This window comes from Anabrus simplex, chromosome 10 (genome assembly GCF_040414725.1).
Source record: "Anabrus simplex isolate iqAnaSimp1 chromosome 10, ASM4041472v1, whole genome shotgun sequence".
Lineage (NCBI taxonomy): Eukaryota > Metazoa > Arthropoda > Insecta > Orthoptera > Tettigoniidae > Anabrus > Anabrus simplex.
The window spans coordinates 55,065,285-55,082,713 of NC_090274.1; the positions used below are offsets into that span (position 1 = coordinate 55,065,285).

Sequence of the window (17,429 nt, forward strand, 5' to 3'; positions counted from 1 at the left end):
GTATTCTCCCAGAAAGGTAACAAGGTACATGAAGAGGTGCCATGTATTGCTGATGGTGGAAGCAACTGGAAAATAGATATAATCAGAATTGACCGAGAAAAAGACGTTGCATATATTCTGGACTCCACCATTAGATGTGAGGTCGACTCATGTCACCCAGCAGAGATAGATGCGGAGAAGCAAGCCATCTATGAACCAATCATCAGCAGAATCATACAACATCTCCTGTATAAGGGTTGTAGGACTTTTCATCGGAGCAAGAGGAACCATATCAAAATTCTTAGTTGAGTTCTTCAAAAGTGTTGATATTCCCAAGAATCTGTACTGTGATTTAGCCGTCTTGGCCATTGAAGGCTCCATCTAAATTGTTAGAAATCATCTCTATAGTAATGTATATGAGAAGGATTAACTCCAGAAAACTCTTCATGGTTACACATACATTCAATATCCAAATGTTATGGTATACTTTGTCAGATTTAGGCCGTCTATCATTGTGTGGAGCATTTTGTTGTATGGTTGTGAAACATGGGTCTTAGTAAAACAGGATATAAAATGCCTGGAAGTAATGGAAATGTGGATATGGAGGAGGATGCTGAAAATTAGTTGGACAGTGAAAAGGTCAAACAATAGGGTCCTTAAGGAAATATATGAAACAAGGGAATTGATCAGCACTATAGAAAAGAGAAAACCAAATTCCTTGGCCACACACTTCAACATAACACATTCCTCACAACTCTGCTGGAAGGAAAAGTTCTGGGTAAGAAGGGAAGAGGAAGGCCGAGGAGGAAGTATCTGGATTCCATGATGGACAGGCTGAATTTGAAAAAATATGTTGACCTGAAATGCTCAGCAGAGGAGAGACAAATGTGGTTGAAGTGACAAGGCCTTGCCTTTAGGTTATGAATGAAATGAAAATGAATGAATCATTGTAGGCATTGCATTGTTTGGTCAGTTTTGCTTCATGGAGTTGAAGCTTGGACCTTAAAAATGACCACCATAAAAAGGCTGGAAGCTCTAGAAATGTGGTTTTATAGACGAATGCTAAGAGACTCCTGGATAGAGCACATCTCTAACGAACAAATATTACAGAAAGCAAACTCTAAAAGGGAACTACTGATCAACTTCAAATGCAGGAAAATTGCGCACTTGGGGCATGTGTTTCGTGGTGAAAGATATGCAGTATTACACCTCATTTGAAAGGGCAAAATCGAAGGATAGTGAGGAGTAGGCAGAAAAAAGAACGTCATGTCTCAAGAACGTTCAAGACTGGACTGGAATACGAACTGTCGCACAACTCTACCTTGTTGCTGAAGATCGAAGAACACTGTTCATACTGATCACCAATGTCCAGTAGACTGGGTAAGGCATAGAGAAGAAGAATCATTGTAGGAAGTAAAAATAAATAATAACAGAATTATACCTGAAAAAAAAAAACACCCTTAATTCTTATACCTGAAAAAAAAAACTTAATTATTTTTCAGGTATAATTCTGTTACCATGTGTTTTCTTTTTTCAGATACCTTCTAAATTTATTTATTCAAAATTAGTTTCAGCAGACTGAAGAAGCTAACTGTTATAAATTAACTGAGTCAAAACTGAAAAGAAAAGGCCTCAGATATATATATAAATTGTTAAATGCAGTTTATTTGTATGTAACAAAGTTAAAATAATGTTGCCAATGTATGCAAGAAATGAAATGGCGTATGGCTTTTAGTGCCGAGAGTGTCCGAGGACATGTTCGGCTCGCCAGGTGCAAATCGTTCGATTTGACTCCTGTAGGCGACCTACACATCATGATGAGGATGAAATGATGTAGATGATGCATACACACAGCCCTTGTGCCAGCGAAATTAACCAAGGGTGGTTAAAATTTCTGATCCTGCCAGGAATCGAACCCGGGACCCCTGTGACCAAAGGCCAGCACGCTAACCATTTAGCCTTGGAGCCAGAAGGTAAGTCAGAAATGTGATGAATTAGAGCTGGCTTTAAGTTGGTGGTGGGATTTAAGCTGCAGATGTCAGAGGGATATGGTACGGTGGTATAACGTAGGTCATGGGAAGTGACCGCGTGGCTTTTAACTAAAAGAGAAAGATTGCAAACCTGCTCATAGAATACAGTTGATTTGCATGTAACAGAGTTCAAATAATGCCATATACATATGAATTTCCGCTGAAATACAGGTGAGTAAAAAATGCAACCATTAGAGTCAGCATTGTTGGCAGCAGGACTTCAGCTGTAGATATTGGAGGGGTGTGATGCGGTGGTATAGAGAAGGTCATGGTAAGTGACCACATGGCTTAAAGCTACAGTAGAGAGATTGCAGGACATAGGGCGCTTCTGTTTTAATTGTACACAGGTTATTTAAACGAGACACATTAAAGTGATGTTGACAGCTCATATTTATTATATTGAGTAAATACTGCTCATATGTCGACAGAAATTGTACATTGCTGTCAGTCAGCCGTGGAGGACAGAAAAAGGGAAAATTACATGCTGAACGTTGAAATAAAATTTATACGAAAAGTGGACAATAATACACATGAAACTAATAATGAAATAGCTGGAGATTTAGGAATTGCTAACACTGAACTTTGCACAGTCATTAGTAAAATAAACACTATTTTTTGAATACTGGGGGCAAAATCGACAATGGTTATTAAAAATGCTGCAAATCTGATCTATTGTAGGAACATCAAGGTTCTCTGGTATCGTATCTTAAGTTTCTAGGGTGCTTGGAAAGTTCTTTTCTATTTCCAAACCACCTTTATACACTTTGACTTCAAATATATCTTCATACACGTGCCTGTTTATGCTGTTTTGCTTCTGAGCTTCAATTTAAAACTCTACCCCCATTCTCCTCCCTCTTTGAATTTTAGGAATTTGCTTCAGCTTTTATGTTGAGAAGATTTTCAAAATGCCTATTCCTTCCACCTGTCCAGTGATACCCTGGGAGGTACTATGAGCTCACCTGATTTACCCAAAACATTATTATTATTATTATTATTATTATTATTTTTTTTTTTTTTCCCCTCTCTTTTTAAGATTCTTTATTACTATCCAGAAAGGTTTCCCTGCTTCTTGACCTAGGCTTTCCAGGTTATTACCAACATTTTTTCAAGACTTTGTCTTTGATTCAACCATTATTTGTTTGGTTCGGTTTCGTTTATGTATATACAACTCCCTGTCTGCATCAATCCTTGTTTGGAACCATTTCTCATACACCTTCCTTTTGCATTTACAAGATACCCTCACTTCATTGTTCTACCAAGATGTTCATTTCTTCCCCTTCTTTATAAACAGTTGTTCCTAGGCATTCTCATGCTGTTTCTGCTACAGCATTCCTGTATGCCAACCATTCTCTTTCTACAAAACCAAACCAAACCAAACCAAACCCCATGGCACTACAGCCCTTGGAGGGCCGTGGCCGAAGGGCTGCAGATTACGAGGTGTCGTGTGGTCAGCACGACGCTTCCTCTCGGCCGTTATTCTTGGCTTTCTAGACCAGGGCCGCCATCTCACCGTCAGATAGCTCCTCAATTCTAATCACGTAGGCTGAGTGGACCTCGAACCAGCCCTCAGGTCCAGGTAAAAATCCCTGACCTGGCCGGGAATCGAACCCGGGGCCTCCGGGTGAGAGGCAGGCACGCTACCCCTACACTGCGGGGCCGGCACTGCCTGACAAAAAAGTTAAGCACCCAGAAGGAGTGGTCCAATATTATCCCATTTTGGTATACATGCATACCATTGATGTTTGAGTCAATGATTAGATTTACAAGGATCTGTAATATGTAGAACGCCCACCAGAGTGCATTCGTGATGGCACTGTCCTGTTGTTGATAAGTTGTTATCAGTCAACTGCAGTGAGTCAGACAAGACGTGCAGAGAGAGGACTACGTACAATACGAAGCACCCGAGATGCCTCGCAGATGCGTTAGACAACCTATTCACCAATTTACAGCATTTGACAAGGGCCGCATTGTGGAACTGCATGAGGCTGGTTGGTCATATCGTGCAATTGCCAGGCATGTGGGCCATTCAGATGTCAAAGCGGCCCGATGCTGGACTCAGTGGGTATATGAGGGCGCCCAATCGTGTTGTGCAGGTTCGGGTCAACCAAGAAACACCACCCCAAGGGAGGACCGTCGTATGGTGCGCCAAGCATTGCGGGATACCATAACTTCAGCACCCGCCACCCGCGAACATGTACTGGAGACTCTACAACATCCTGTGAGTTCCCGCACAGTGTCTTGGTTTCTTGATTTATGAGTTTCATTTCCATATTGACAGATTACACATGTATAGATAAGAAAGGGTTTACACCTGATCAATACTGTTTATTGTAAGAATTAGCTTACAGTACCGGTTTCGATCCTGATTGGTCATCATCAGCTGAACATAAATACATATATATCAATCAATAGTTGACATTACCCTATCTAAAGGGAGATGCCGTGAGGAAACACCATATTTGAGTGTGTCCAAATTGGGCAATGTTAAGTGTGAATTGGTTATGTGTTATGATTTTGACTTTCAAGTACGTGGGTATAAAGCTATCTTCTTCAGGACTAGAAATTTGACTGTAAAATCTATCCTAAGCTTAAATCTAAGTTGTATGTACAAATATAATAAACACATTAAAATACACAGAACATATTAAAATACATTAAAGTAATGAGTATAAAACACTTCATGGATTTGAATGTGTGTGTTTTGCATATATCTTCATTCTCGTTTTAGAGTCCATGGTTGTACAAAATTTGGTGCTTGCGATTGTAGGCAATGCTGTAGGTCTCTTAAGAAGTCTTATTATTTACTTAAATGATGTCTTCACTTGTATATATGATAAAATGCTTTCGTTGTTAACAAAATCAGATTATATAGACAGAGGTAAGTATGTGCAGCTGTGAGTGGAGTCTTATTCCTTAAGTTTGGAAGCAGATGATATGGTCTTGGTCATTCGTGTATTTTTCTTGATGTTAGGCTGTTGTGTTAGCTCCTTCCTCATCTATATCTGTGTGCTGGTGTTATAGTTGTCTGTGAAAGATAAAATAAAGTATAAGTAGAAAGTTATAAGCTGATGGAAAGCCTGTAAGTGTGTGCTGATGTGAATGTGTACTTACTGTTGTTGTCGTGGCTGGGTTGCCCTCGATCTGGGAGTTTGCTGTGTACTAATTTGTGTTCGCCTTGGGTTTGTGTCCGCTGCTGCGAGGGGAGTGAACAGAGGGGTCGGGAGAGTTGCTGTTGTGGGGGGTAGGGGTAGAGCTGGCCGTGTCATTTGATGGTTCTATGGCACGTGCTAGGTTCTGTTTATTGATTATTTTGAGGTAGTCCTTTTTCAGGGCGGGGATGTCTTTATTGAAAATAATATTAGTTTTATCTGTGATTTTATTTATATTGTAATTAGGATTGGCATACTGATTTAAAGATATATAAAACTCTTCTGTTATATTGAGCAAGGGGCCCTTGGGATTTATATTTAATATTTTCATGTCATTTGCGATGTTCGTGAAACTGTGTTTATATTCTTCGATGTGTTGTTCATTATATCGGATTGTAAAGTTTCTACCGGTGCGTCCAATATAGCTCATCTCACAATTGTTACACTTGATGCGCTATACTCCTGATTGATTGTACTTGTTATTACTATTGATTGTCTTGGTATTGTGTAAGATGTTAGTGCTGTTGTGTGTGATTTAGAATGCTTTTTTAAGTTATGTTTTTTGAAAACATTAGTTATGGGATATATGTGTGCGTTGTTGAAAGTAAATAATACGTAATCCTTAGGTTTGTCTGTTTTTGTCAATCTGGTTTTGGGTTGAGATTTGATTTTGTGAATAATTGTATTGACCATTTCTTTCTTGTATCCATTATTTTTAGCTATTTCGTGATTAGTTGTATTTCCTTTTTTAGATCTTCTTTTGTTAACGGTATATTAAAGGCTCTATAAATCATACTGTAATAAGCTGCTTTCTTATTGTATTGTGATGGATGGATTTGATTTTAATCGTGTTCGAAGTACGTATAGGTTTTCAGTATATTTTATAGGATAAGTGGTTTTCATGCCTGGTTATTGTTATGTCCAAATAGTTTATGGTGCCATTGTTTTCAGTTTCTTTAGTAAATTTTATGTAGGGGTCTATTGTATTAAGTTTGTCCAATATGATGTTTTCATCAATAGATCTATTATCAATGATGATGAAGATATCGTCAACAAATCTGCACCAAAAGAATATATTATCTATTTTGCTGATTGATGTGTATTCTAAATAGTCTATGTAAATTTCGGCCGGTATGCCAAAAGCAGGAAACCCCATTGGTAGGCACTGTTGTTGGTAGATTGTATCGTGGAATTTAAAATAGTTATTATTAGTGGTGAATTCAAGTAACTTTGTAAATTCTTCAATTTCTAAAGTGCTCAGATTACTGTGGTTCCTTATATTGGATTCAATTATTTCTATAGTTTTCTTGGTGAGAATATTGGGATACATGTTTGTTATATCGAATGATGCGATGGTATGGTACTGCTCTATCTATAGTTCTTTGGTTTTGTTGCAAAAATCTATTGAATTCTGTATAGTTTTGTTTGCTAGGTATAAGCAATGCTTCTTAAGGAATTTTTGAATGAATTGTGAGAGTTTATATGTTGGGCTTGCTCTGTAATTTATGATAGGTCTCATTGGTATATTTTCTCTGTGTATTTTGGGGTAGGCTTTAGCAGTAGGTAGTTGGGGATTCATTGCTATAAGTTTTGTAGATTCTGTTTCAGTGAGCAGAAAATGTGTGTTCTTTAGTAAGGTTTTGAGATTTCTTTGTATGTTTTTGGTTGGGTCTTTACTTATGATTTGAAAAGTGTTGTCTTGGAAACATTCTTTAGTCTTATCCTTGTCGATGATAACAGTGGTGTTACCTTTGTCGGCTTTCGTTATGAGTAGATTATTCTGTTTTATCTTGTTTTTGTTTATATGTGATTTATTAACGATGTTATTGTTTAGATTATTGTTTTGAATTTTGTTAATGTATTGGGGAAGCCTATTTATGATTTTGTGTCTGACTTCTTCGCGTAAATCGTGTGGGAATTTTTGTATGGTGTTTTCAGTTTCTGTGATGGTGGTTTTAATGTTCTGGAAGGCTGACATGTTGCTCCAGTTATGTTTGGGTCCCCTGCTCAACATTCCAGTTTCTGTTTGGAAAGTGTTTGTGGAGGTAAGGGTACCAGGGTAGAGTGCTATCCAGGAACTAGGTTAAGGCAGATATTGAGGAATGTAGAAGAGAAGGAGGTGGGAAAGGAGAAGGCGGTAGTGTTTCACGTTGGTACTAAGAACGTAAGACAAGCAGGTATAAGTACCAACTTATTTGGGGATGTGTGGGACCTGGTAAATGCAGCATGGGTGAAGTTTAAGGAAGCAGAGAATGTTATCAGTGGGAGGGATACTGACTGGAAGATGACTGGGGATTTAAATGAGACTATGGAGTGGGTATGCAGGAAACTGTGAGTGAGATTTCTAGATCCTAATGGGTGGGTAGGAAATAGGGATCTGTGCTCAGGTGGCCTTCGCTTAAACTGCAGTGGTACATATAAGTTAGGAAATTTGTTTAGAAGGGTTATAGGGAGGTACATTTAGGGAAATGGGGTGGCCTAGGGAGCGGTGATAAGGGAACTGAAAATCAAGTAGGGTTGACATAAAAATGTTAGTGCTCAACTGTAGAAGTATCAGATATTGTTATAGGAGTTGAATCATGGCTGAGAAATGATATAATGGATGCAGAAATTTTCTCACAGAACTGGAGTGTGTATCGTAGAGATAGGAATGGTAGGAGAGGGAGTATTCATTCTGGTGAAAAAGGAATTTGTAAGCTACGAAAAAGTTAAAGATGACAAACATGAAATTCTAGGTGTAAGGCTCATCTCTAAAGATTATAGGCAACTTGATGTCTTTGGAGTGTACAGACTGTGAAAGGTTAGCGCAGATGCTGATTCAGAATTATTTGATAAGATAATCAGCTATGTGAGAAACGATAAGGAAAGAAACGTGATTGTAGCGGATGATCTCAATTTACCAAATGTCAATCGGTAAGGTAATGCAAATGACAGGAAGCATGACCAACAAATGACAAATAAGTTAATATGGGAAGGGTATCCTGATCCAGAAAGTGATGGAACCAACTAGAGGGAAGAATATTCTGGATGTGTTGCTGGTAAAACCAGATGAGCTCTATGGAGAAACCAAAGTAATAGATGGTATTAGTGATCACGAAGCTTTTTTTTTTGGTAGTTAAAAATAAATGTGAAAGAAAGGAAGATATTAAAATTAGGACTATATGGCTAATAAAACAGGCATGAGGGAGTTTTTTAAAAGTAACTATGATTGGTGGAGAACGATAAAATAAAAATGTAAACATACTCTGGGATGGGTTTAAAGCAATTGTTGAGGATGTGAAAATAGGTTTGTACCTACAAAAGTGGTAAGGAATGGTAAAGATCCAATATATTATAACAGAGAAGTAAAGAGACTAAGAATGAGGTGCAGGTTGGGAAGACCGAGCTCGATAGCTGCAGTCGCTTAAGTGCGGCCAGTATCCAGTATTCGGGAGATAGTAGGTTCGAATCTCACTGTCGGCAGCCCTGAAGATGGTTTTCCGTGGTTTCCCATTTTCACACCAGGCAAATGCTGGGGCTGTACCTTAATTAAGGCCACGGCTGCTTCCTTCCCATTCCTAGGCCTTTCCTATCCTATCGTCGCCATAAGACCTATCTGTGTTGGTACGACGTAAAGCAAAATAGCAGTTTGGAAAGAAATAGTGTTAAAAATGGCTGTGGAAGTAAGGAGAAAATGAAGGAACTTACTAGGAAATTGAATCTAGCAAATAAGTCAGTTATGATAGCATGATGACAAGCATAATTGGGGGTCATACAAATTTTAGTGAAAAATGGAAGAGTATGTAGGTATAGGTACTATAAGGCAGAAACAGATTCCAAGAAGGATATTCCAGGAATCATTAATGAACAAGGGGAGTGTGTATGCGAGGTTCTTCAAAAGGCAGAAGTATTCAGTCAGCAGTATGTAAATATTGTTGGTTACAAGGATAATGTCCAGATAGAGAAGGTGACTAATGCTAAAGAAGTATTAAAATTTACCTACGACAACAAAGACATTTACAGTAAGCTATAAAAATTGAAAACTAGAAAAGCAGCTGGAATTGATAAGGTTTCAGGGGATATACTAAAGACAATGGATTGGGATATAGTACCATATCTGAAGTACCAGTACTTATTTGATTATGTGCATGAAGGAGCTATACCAAATGAATGGAGAGTTGCTATAGTAGCCCCTGTGTATATAGGAAAGGGTGATAGACATAAAGCTGAAAATTACAGGCCAGTCAGTTTGACATGCATTACATGTAAGCTTTGGGAAGGCATTCTTTCCGATTATATTAGACTGGTTTGATAGAAGTTTGGGTTTAGGAAAGGTTATTCCACCAAAGCTCAACTAGTAGGATTCCAGCAAGATATAGCAGCTATCCTGAATTTAGGAGGTCAAATGGACTGTATCGCGATTGATCTATCTGAGGCATTTGATAGGGTAGATCATGGGTTGATACCACATCTGGGAAACTGGAGATGGTTTAGGATGATGATGATGATGACGATGAGATCATGGGTGACTACAGCCAAAAATGAGTGCAATTGGACTGGACAAAAGAGTGACTGAATGGGTGGCTACATATCTAGAAAATAGATCTCAGAGAAATAAAGTAGGCAAAGCTTTATCTGTCCCTGTAATAATTAAGAGAGGAATTCCTCAAGGCAGTATTATTGGACCTTTATGTTTTCTTATATGTATCAATGATATGTGTAAAGAAGTGCAATCAGAGATAAGGCTTTTTGCAGATGATGTTATTCTGTACAGAGTAATAAAAGTTTCAAGGTTGTGAGCAACTGCAAAATGACCTCGATAATGTTGTGAGATGGACAGTAGGCAATGGTATGATGATAAATGGGGTTAAAAGTCACATTGTGAGTTTCACATATAGGTAAAGTTCTCTCAGTTTTAATTACTTCGTTGATGGGGTGAAAGTTTCCTTTGGGGATCATTGTAAGTACCTAGGTCTTAATATAAGGAAAGATCTTCATTGGGGTAATTACATAAATATGATTGTAAATAAAGGGTACAGATCTCTGCACATGGTTATGAAGGTATTTAGTGGTTGTAGTAAGGATGTAAAGGAGAGGGCATATGTCTCTGGTAAGACCCCAACTTGAGTACGGTTCAAGTGTATGGGACCCTCACCAGGATTACTTGATTCAAGAACTGAAAAAGAATTCAAAGAAAAGCAGCTTTATTTGTTCTGGGTTATTTCCGACAAAAGAGTAGTGTTACAAAAATATTGCAAAGTTTGGGCAAGGAGTACTTGGGAGAAAGGAGAAGAGCTGCTCGACTAAGTGGTATGTTCCAAGCTGTCAGTGGAGAGATGGTGTGGAATGACATCAGTAGACGAACAAGTTTGAGTGGTGTCTTTAAAAGTAGGAAAGATCACAATATGAAGGTAAAGTTGGAATTCAAGAGGACAAGTTGGGGCAAATATTTGTTTATAGGAAAGGGAGTTAGGGATTGGAATAACCAAGGGAGATGTTCAATAAATTTCCAATTTCTTTGAAATCATTTAAGAAAAGGCTAGGAAAACAACAGATAGGGAATCTGCCACCTGGGCGAACTGCCCTAAATGCAGATCAGTAGTGATTTATTTATTTATTTATTTATTTATTTATTTATTGATTGATTGATTGATTGAATCTCTCCTCTAATGGGTTAGAGACCATCAGTTGACTGTAAATATAGTCTAGCCACTTGAGAACGAGGAGGGTCATGACTCAGAATGTGTCCGAAATGCCCACTCATATTCCATAGCAACTGGTATTCTGACTCTTTGGACAACTTACTTGGCCACTCAGCTGTTTTGCATGGTTCTACCTGTTTTGCATGGTTCTACAAACTACTGTAACCCACACCAAGGACCACTCAATCTTGATATGACTGATAATTTTTTTTTTTAAATTGTTAAATTTAAGTACGGTACTACTTATAAAGACTTGAATGGTATATTTAGTCATAATGGTAACCCTCTAGCATCAACCGGAATTCTGCTGAAATGTGACAAAACATATGGTTATGGGCTCACGCCATAACGATTTTAAAGCGTGCGGTTTTCTTGTGGGCACACATGATGCTAGGTTTATCAGAGACAATAGAAAACATGCCTTCATGATAGCTGACCCGAGTCAGCTAAGAGCAACACAGAAAATGGTCGCAAATCTCACATTTACATAGTCTCCGTTTCTATTCTTCTGTATAAGTAAGAATACTTTTAGGGCGCTTTGGCTGATCCCTGGCAAGCATAGAGGAAGAACCTCTCCCCTATGCCACTCCAGGTATCGTTGTTCCACGACATTTTTATATCACTTTTTACCCGCGAAGTGTCAACGAAAAACCAACGAAATTTCTCTCTGTGAAGGGAAACAGTGCTAAAAATTTACAGTGGAGAAAAAAGGAAAGTTTTCTTTACATTTACAGTAAGAGTAATTGTATTACAAGTCATAGTATGTACATGTTTTGCGTAGGAAACTTTCTTCGAGGAAAGAGAAGTTCTCCTGTAAGAGGGGAAAATAATGTTGGACGTGGTAAATATGATGTTACCACGGAGGCAGTTAGCTGTTTATATAAACAAGTCATGGTGAAATAAGGAATGATGTGACTTTTATCAAATACAGTAGAGACAATACGCGACACTCAGTGAAATATCGAGGGACAGCTATTAGAGCTCTCTCTAGCGGGTAGACCTGAGAACTACTGATTCTGCCATAAGAGCACGTGTATTTTTGTGTGAAGTTTTTGGTGTTATTTACGCGTTTTCAGTGAGTTGACATAATTAAATAGTAGCGTGTGTCATTCCTTGATATCTCCTCTCAACATGAGGGGAAAGGTATGTGCTGTGTTTGGCTACAGTAACTATGAAGTAGAGAAGAATGCACGGTCTTTCTTTCGCTACCATCGTGACAAGAAAATGTAAGTAATATTGTGTTTGCATACATATTCTTCCAGTGACAAAGAGATTTTTACAGTACTTCATAATCTTCTGACCTGCTGGACCCATATTTTAACTGGCTTAAAATATAATACGCATATTTTATTGTATAGTGCAGCAGTTAACCTTCAATACCGATGTGTTGTTGTAGGTGTGATCTGTGGGTTTTGAAATGTCACAGAAGTGATTTCGATAAGGTGTACAAGAAAGAAGGGACATTACGCTTATATAAGAATAATTATAAGATCTGTTCAGATCATTTCAGGCCAGCGACTTTAAAAATCCTCGACTATACAGCCAAGGGTATGTTACATTTTTACTCTAATTGTACGTAAATATTCCTCAAAGCATCACTATCGATAACATTTTCATACTTTTCTTTCTTTTATCTCTCTTCTCAGATTAAAGCCTGGATTTTATAGATTTTCTTTCTGTTAGTACGCTTCATGTTAAGAGGAAAATTATCCAGCTTTTAAATGTTAATTCATTGCATCATGTGTGTAAGGAATGTGCCGATATTTTTATTGACAAGTGTCTTAATGTGATGATACAATGTTTTTTAAATGAGAAAAATAGACAAATCTAACCGTAGAAGTTCAGGCAGGAATGCTAAAGCAAAAAAAAAGTAATGCATAAATGAAAGATCAACCCATTTCACAGCAGTCTATTTCATAACTTGTTTATATGTCTAATTTCAGTCTTTAAATGATAACCTTTTAAGGTAATGGGACCAGTAGATGACACTTTAAGGGAAATTTCAGACACAAATATTCATATTGAATTTCATGTAGGGTGAACTATTAAATTTATTATTGATTTGTTTACTTCAGTAATCCCTTTACATAAAAATGTAATGAAAGTAATAAATGGATTCTTTCCCAACTATAAAATCGAACAAGAAAAACAGGTATGACAAGTCACCAGTAGATGGCATCTGTCTTTAGCCATTGCGCCAGTAGTTGACACATCATGACACCAGTTGTTGACAGTTTGTTTATAAAAAGTTACTAACCCACAAACTTTTCATTATTCATATATAGAAAACTTTAAATAAAGGGAATACAAAGCAATACTGAAACAAGGTTATATCATTGAACCAGATATCTTAAAATGTGCGATATTTATTAATTTCTGATATTCGATAGTGTCCTCTGTTAGTGTACAATGTGGGGCTTGAAATCACTTCCTTTATATCTTCCTTATCATACCAACACACATCGTCAGATTTTGGCCACTTCCATGCATTAATTCCTGCCACGGCCATTACTTTGATATATGCCCGATTTGTATCTAACTTCTAAATAATTCCAGAATAATATTCACCCTCATAATCACATATCACGTAAGCTCCCTTACGTAAATTCGTTGGGGCACTTGTCAAAACACGTTCTTCTGATTCACTGTCATTTTCTGGAATTTCAGTCAACTTAAGCCCCTGCTTGGCTTTTTTCATTTCTAATTCAGCACATTTTTTTCTTTATAGTTGCCCTTTCTCCTTTCAATCTCTCTGCTTCATCTTTTGCTTTTTGCTTCCTTTCATGGAATAACTGCCAATCTTTTGATACCACAACACTTGGAATTTTTTTCTTTCTTTCTTTTTGGTGTTGTTGAAGGTAGTTCTTTAGGGTAAAATAACGCTCGTTTGAAGGGAGAAGGGACATTGCTTGTGGAACATTCTGCACCAGTAGCATTGGTATGATGATACCTATTGTCCTCAAGTGAAGGTTGCAGTGTTGGAGTGATTGAAATATTTTCAGTTGGATATAGATTCTGTGTTGATGTTGAGGGGATGGGCTGAAGATCTGATGATGATCCTTGAGTTGGTGACTGAGTTGTGGAAGGAGAAACCTCTGACAATGACAGTTCATTTTGAGGTATATGTGCTGTGTTTTCCTTTGCAACTGCCAGAATTGTAACTTGATTCATGACAGTAGGTGTGGGATCAAGCACTGGTATGTCCTTATAGATTACTAATGGGCTGTTCATCATGGGAGATGAGTGGACTTCAACAATTTCCACCAACTTCCTCCACAATAAAAATAAGTTTCTGTCCTGTTCTTTAATGACTTCTATCCAGCTGCCACAGTTTTTTTCTGCTTGAAGTATTCAATTTTACTTCCACCAATTTGTTTTTCCATTACTTCTATGGCTACTTGGTATTCATGCCACATGCTGCTGGGTTGCTGAAACACTCAGACTTCTTCCTTCCCTTCAGTGGAAGAAATCTTAGAAAAATCAATAGCGTTTGGATGCTTTGGATGCGTATGCTTAATTCCTGGTGCCTCTTCATGAATGATGTGTACCAGGATTTGCTAGGTTTACCATCAGTAAATGGATTGTCATGCTTTAATTCGTGCACTAATCGTTGCACGCTCACTAAGCGTTCGGTTTTTTGTTATTAGGAAACCAGCTTTTCCCATTTTCACTATCCAGTCATTCTTCATTTAGAACACTTGGTGGGTCCATTTTTCTTCTGAAAGGCGTTTGTTCACTCTTGCATTTTTTTGCAAATGTTCATCAATGTTACACGTGGAACACAAAATCAAGTAGCTGCAGTGGTATATGGTGTGTCCTCCTTAACTGCTTCGATGGCATTTTGCATTGACTCCAAGGAGTATTTAAAAAGTGATCCTTTCCCCCTGGCAGGCATGATAAGATAGATACAGGACTCTGAAATTAATAACAAAAGCAATGTTTAGCTCAGAGCATGACCTGCAAATTGAACATACCTTCAACAAACTGTAGCAACTGAGCTATAACATTACTTTATCAGAAATGTATATATGGAATGCACTTAAACACACATGTACCTAAATTTGATAACGTACATAGACTGCTACTTATCACTAATGTAATATTCCATCACCTTTAAGTTTTCCTTTCCTTCCTACAATATAATTTACCAATTAGAGATTTATATGAACTACTGTATTCACCAGAATTTGCTATCACATTGAAGTATACACATTCAGGCTGTCATGTCAACTACTAGACCCATGAGGTCTTGTGGACGGGTTGAGAAGATGGCATACCCTGCCAACTACTAGTCCACTAGCTATATTAGGGACCAATAGATGACACTAACAATATATTTCTTCAGTCGTAGTTATAACTTCCGAATATGCTAATATTACACTCCCCAAAGAATGTATTTGGTAAAAATGAATCAAATGACCAAGGTACAACAAAACCCTGCCCAGCAACATATCTGTATTGTTACTTCCTCGTTAACACTAACTTTAAGCAGACGCCATTTTTACATCTAATGCTCATACGGCTCTTTATAAAACCTCCTTGGAAATATGGAGAAGGTACTAATATATTTCACTTTATTTCATATGCTGCACTCTGGAATCATAGAAGGGAACTATTGATTGAAAACGATTATAACTTCCCTTACAAGCTTAAGAATTGGTTTAACATCTGCAAGTGCCATCTACTGGTCCACTGTCATCTACTGGTCCTTTTACCTTAAATAATTCTTCATTCAATTATCCAGAATTGCTTTAGCAACTTCGAAGTTAATATCTCAATAATACTTTCTTTCTAGACGTAATTTATTTATCCATTTTCGCATATGCATTTCCATTGATATTTGAATTTAGCGGGACTTTTCAGGTCAAGTCACTAGGAGCGCCACCGTCGAATTGTCTCCCATTTTTAACAAGGCTAAATCCGTAAGTGTCGCGTATTGTCTCTACTGTATTTGCTTTTATAAACAGTGTATATAATTTTTAGTACTTGGGACCGCTAATTTTGTTTTGTTACATGGTTGGGTAGTATAGTTCGGTGCGATACTTGTAAAAACTTGCGGCATTTGTTCAATTTACTTATTAAAGGGAAATTGTTGAAACAGTTTTTAAGCATTGTAGGTTAATTAGTTTCATTTTCAGTATATATTTAGTTGCGCAGCTTGAAGAAGATTTTTATAATGCCAGGTTGTGCTGTGGCTACGTGTGGACATCACAACCGAAAAACAAAGGGTATGAACATCGTCTACCACATATTTCCGAAAGACCCAACAGTTCGCAAACGGTGGATTGATGCTTGTAAACGAAGCGATAACATAAACCTTAAATATGCAACCGTGTGTAGTGCCCATTTTACGGATGAAGATTATGTGCGTGATTTGAAATCAGAACTTTTAGGGTTACAGCCAAGCAAGGTACTCAAATCTGGTGCAGTGCCTACTTTAAACTTGTCGGGAACGGCACCCACTAGTGGCAAAGCGTGGCGATTTCCTGTGGGTAAGTAGAATGGAACTCCTTTAATTAAATAATAATAATAATAATAATAATAATAATAATAATAATAATAATAATAATAATAATAATAATAATAATATAAAACTTTCGCACCTGGTTCGTGAAGAATAGGTTATAGCTCTAGCATGGCTGTGGCTCTGACGAGCTAACAGGCTTGCCAAGTTCAGCATTATACATAGCTACTGAATAACATGAAAGATGACTAAAGATAGTTTACAGCTACAAAACACTGATCTGGACAAGACCATTGGTCTGTATAGGTTAGGTTTGGCAAGTGACAGGACTGTTGGACTGGATTGGTTAGATCTGGCTCGTGATAAGACTACTGGGCTGGGGGCCCCTAGGTTTTATTTTGACTAAAGGTAAGGTTACGGGTGTATGCCATGACAATTTGAAACTGCCCAGTTTTTATCAGTACTTCCTCCTGCATTACCAAACTTTCACTACGTACATGTGGAATGACTGTCCTTTGTTTATATCTCACGGCCTTCTCGCGATGGATGTAGTTGAGCAGTGCACAAGGCTTCCAATCTCTCTACTTAGGAGCTAAGACCATGATTGGAGCTGGGAAGCCAGTTGTATGGGGACAAGCAGAGGGGGTTCTGTTATTAGGCCTCTAGCTTCCTGCGGAAACTCCATTGGTCTGTACTGGTTAGAGTACGACCTGGACAAGACCATTGGTCTGTAGGCTACTGATTAGGGTAGGACCTAGACAAGGCCATTGGATGGGGAAAAGCAAACAGGCTGGGGGCTCCCGGGTTAGAAGCTGCAAAGCGGCATTAGGCCTGTAGCTTCATGCGGAAACACCATTGATCTGTACTGGTTAGGGTAGGACCTGAACAGGCCATTGGATGTGGACAAGCAAAGGGGGTCTGGGGGCATAATGAAATGGCGTAGGGCTTTTAGTGCTTGGAGTGTCTGAGGATATGTTCGTCTTGCCATGTGCAGGTCTTTTGATTTGATGCCTGTAAGCAACCTGCACATCGTGATGAGGATGAAATTATGATGAAGACAACACATACATCCAGCCCCTGTGCCAGCGAAATTAACCAATAATGGTTAAAATTCCCAACACTGCGG

The 17,429-nt window shown here is 38.1% G+C and overlaps 1 protein-coding gene across 2 annotated transcripts in view; it reads left to right on the forward strand.

The window, feature by feature from the left end:
- Positions 1-15,934: 15,934 nt before the first annotated feature.
- Positions 15,935-17,429, forward strand: part of LOC136882352 (THAP domain-containing protein 1) — a 48,251-nt gene continuing 46,756 nt past the window's right edge. For both annotated transcript variants that reach the window (XR_010861149.2, XM_067154956.2), the window contains exon 1: positions 15,935-16,331. Coding sequence is in view for 1 of the 2 variants with exons in the window: in XM_067154956.2 (XP_067011057.2) it covers positions 16,016-16,331 (316 nt within the window). In the remaining variant the exon portion in view is untranslated. The remainder of the gene's footprint in view (positions 16,332-17,429) is intronic.